We start from the raw sequence: 3,940 nt of genomic DNA on the forward strand, positions 1-3,940 counted from the left end.
TCATCAGAACAGAACACTTTAAGCTAGATCATCTACTCAGTCAGTATCCCATCACCTGATGATTAAAGAAAGATTTAAACAATCTGTGTAACAGCTTTACATCATCACGTCTCTAAGCGGTGGGCGATGCGCTTTTGTTGTATTGAGATGCTGTGAGTCTTAAAGGGGCAACACACTCCACGCCTCTCTGCGGACCCCACCACATCACCTCTTCTACCCAGTCTCAAATCACTCAGACCTTTAAATCAACTCACCTTATACCGCAGTCTCTGTCATTACGTACTATTAAATTATATTTATTCTATTAATAACAACTCTAACCACCAGCAAGTTTGGTCCTTTTTCCAAAAGTAGACCCTTGAGGCGGTAGGCTTCTTGAAATAGAAACATATATAACCATATGTCCAAATATATTTTTAGTCGTGGACTATTTTTAATGATAGTATTTTCGCCTTCATTTATAGCTATGAAAATCAATAGATAAATAAAAATATTTTTATTTGAAATTTTTACGTACATAAAATACAAATGCCTATAAAATATGATTTTTTTTTTTGGTTCAGTGCAACATGAACAGTAAAGCTATTTTTATATATTATTTTTATTAGTTATCATATAACAATAAAAAACAAAAGTTTCAAACTGTGATTCATGAAATAATGAATATATATATATATATATAATATTTAAAATATAAAAATATTGTTGATTTCCCCCCATCTAGTGGTATACAGATGTACTAGTTCAGACACAATCTCTCTTTTTAATACCTCTTAAGAAGAGGTATTAAAAAAAACATGTAAAATGTATAAATGAAGACAGGAATCAAGAGTTCAACATTCAGTGATTTTTAATTATTGTCAAATTTTGTCATTGAATAATAAATTATTTACAATTGTCTTTCACAAAGCATAAATCAACTCATAAGAGAGAGAAAGAGAAAGAAAGAAAGAAAGAAAGAAAGAAAGAAAGAAAGAAAGAAAGAAAGTAAGAGGCTGATAGAGGTCATGAGGTGTTTTTGGAGCCTCATATTGATGAGGCTTTGGCTCATGCTGGTTTCTGCTGTTCAGTAAACTTATTTATTATCATAGAGATGGATGGATGAAGAAAGCCACTGCACCAGCCACAGAGAGGAGTCACATTACCATAACAAGTCTTCCACACTGCACAGAAACAAAAAAACAATCATTTTAATATCTCCACCAGGGGTTTGTCTGAATATCTCTGGACTGACGGCGACTGACTTAGCAGGTGCATTTGTATCTCTGTGATTGAATATAACATGCAATGATACAAAACTTCAGAAACAAAGATATTTCAGCATGTTCTCTCACTGCTCACCGGGGCCTGATGTCCTGTTCATCTTCACCGAACAGCAGTTCAGCCACAGCGGCCTCAGGGGTGGATCGCTTCCCATATCTGAAGAGTGAGAAGATGATTCAAGTCTGTGGCAAGTTACATGCTTAGTGTTTGCTCATTTCCATTACTCCAAGTATGAGCAATAGTATTAGCGATGCTAGCTTGGACAAACAGCACCAAATAGAATTACAATCCAACTTCCAGATTTAACTAAAAGAACCTGATCTCCCAGATAATTGCAGATCAATTCACAAATATAAAGAAATCAACAAGAAACAGAACTAAAATAACACATGATCGTCATTTAATTGTGGCCTTTTAAGGTTAAACCCGTTGCAGAAAATATCAGGGTACATCTCTAGCGTGCATCATCAGAGACATAACCAGACATGTTAATCCCACTTAATAACAATCTATCTTAACGCGCAACACAATAATGAGGGGCTTCATACAGGTTGAAGGATATCTGGCAACTCAGCCCACCCCTTGCACACATGTGAGTGTTCGGGTAAAACCATAGCAATGCACAATTTGGTAAAACCATTAACACAAAAAAAAGTGGTTTTGTTTAAACTGTAAACTAGATTGAGTTCATTCGCTTCCTTTTTGCATTGCTCACTGGAACTAAATGCAAAGCAATTCAATTGAATTGTTTAGGGCTTTCACAACACGGCTTACCTAAAAGCAGCTTCCAAATAATAAAGGCTTATAAACATTTAAATATAGATTTAATTAATTTTATTTCAGTTGTATTTTTAGTTATTTTAGTACATCAACTTGAATGTTTCCTTGGCAACTAGCTGAAATAAAATATTTTTATTTTCTTTTTACTATGGTATTAATATTTAATATCATAACTGTTCCTGCTATAGTACTTTTTGCAAGGCATATTTAAACAAATCTAATATCAGCTCAAGTAATGTCCCAGTGACTGGAAAATGGGATAGAAAAAACCATAACACCGTGGTTCAGTAAATTACATCAATATGAGAGAGATGTGCTAGAAATAGTGCCATTAATATAAGCATCATACTCTCCATTATCATCTGAAAATGTTTGTTGGGCTATTAGCCATTTTCTAGAGAATCATGTTTCAAGAATCATCTGAACGGGCGTCAATCATAAACATGAGCAGAACAAATTTGTGCATAAATTGTTTGTAAAACCATTCTTACATGTTTTGTTACATAATTCACATTATTTAATGCCTAATTCAGATTTCAAGGTTAAAATGATTGCCAGTGACAGAAACAATGCAAACATGACAAGTTTTTCCGCTACATCTGTAGGTGTTTTACACATCCAAATGGTGATAGAAAATTACAGATTCTGTGGGGGGAAATTAGCTTTATTTTTGTTATTTACTTGTGTTTATGTATAGTTCTTTGACATTAAATTAAGTATTTTAACATAATTTCTTCCCTTCCTTAACTGATTGTAAGTATTTATTTTTGAAACATTTGACTGCATTTGTTTTTTTTAAATAACTGCATTACAGCTGATACATAATATAATTTGAAACGTATAGTACATGACGGAAACTGTTTATTGATATTTTTGAATTTAGCATCAGCAAATAATCTGCTGAATTTTTTCCAGATGCAGGGCTATGTTATTAACTAACGTTATCATCAGTGCTGTTAACCCCTTTAATACTGATTTATCTGACACAATTTGCTCTGACACATGGAATCATACAAAGGTAATGGACAGGTAATTCTAGCCTCACCTCTGTCGTGTGATGAGGTTGATGTAGTGTCTTAAAGCCGTGTGGTAATTGGCCAATTCGTCTGGACCCACATCTCCCGCTGGAGGTTCTGGTTTGGGTGGGTAAGCTTCAGCCAGGCTGCTGAGGCACACTATGACACACAGCACAAGAGCCAGCGGCACGGTCCAGGATCTCAGTGCACTCGCCATCTGATACACACAAACAGAAAACCTGTTTGTTTAAAGACTTTGGCGAGTGCCAAAGTCTATGCATTTCAAATAGACCATTAAACATTTGCTTCATCTTGGTCTATTGATAGCCTCAATAGATGTTAAACTCAATGCTAAACAGTTTTGTCAAGTTCACTAGATGCACTTTCTTATGGAGCTATCCGATGCCATTATCAACTAAAGGCTATTTGCTTTAAAGAGTGAAAGATGCAGAATGCTACTTACTCTGCAGTAGATGTTCGGGTCCAGAAGGATTGTGTAGAGCTGATGTTGGCTGTTGGTGTTGATCTGCTTCTCTCTCACCAGACCGAGATGCTTTTATAGCTCGTGAGACGCCAGAGGGAGTCCAAACCCCACCCAGCACTTACACAGAACCAGACTGTTAATGATAAACTAATGAGTCACTGGCACAAGCCATCCAACCCTATGATCACAATGGTACTCTGAACATTAACAAGATTGCTGTAGAATATGGATTCAAATTGAATGCACTGAGAGTGGTCCGTTTTATTTTTTAAATCTCAACAGTTGATGATGAGCATTTAAAATGGTTCAATTTTTTTCGGAGTATTGTTAAGTTTTCATAGTATAGTCGATTTAACTGCTAAATAATTCAGCAAATATCGTGAATATAATCGGACAC

The 3,940-nt window shown here is 35.2% G+C and overlaps 1 protein-coding gene across 1 annotated transcript; it reads right to left on the bottom strand.

Moving 5' to 3' along the window:
• Nucleotides 1–1,141: 1,141 nt before the first annotated feature.
• Nucleotides 1,142–3,276, bottom strand: LOC306852079 (peptide Y-like; the record flags this gene model as incomplete). Its single annotated transcript, XM_079388697.1, has 3 exons — nucleotides 1,142–1,163; nucleotides 1,342–1,419; nucleotides 3,089–3,276. The coding sequence occupies 3 exons, from the start codon at nucleotides 3,274–3,276 to the stop codon at nucleotides 1,142–1,144; spliced, it is 288 nt and encodes a 95-aa protein (XP_079244823.1).
• Between the last annotated feature and the right edge of the window lie 664 nt (nucleotides 3,277–3,940).

Source organism: Barbus barbus (assembly GCF_936440315.1).
Source record: "Barbus barbus genome assembly, chromosome: 32".
NCBI classification, from domain to species: domain Eukaryota; kingdom Metazoa; phylum Chordata; class Actinopteri; order Cypriniformes; family Cyprinidae; genus Barbus; species Barbus barbus.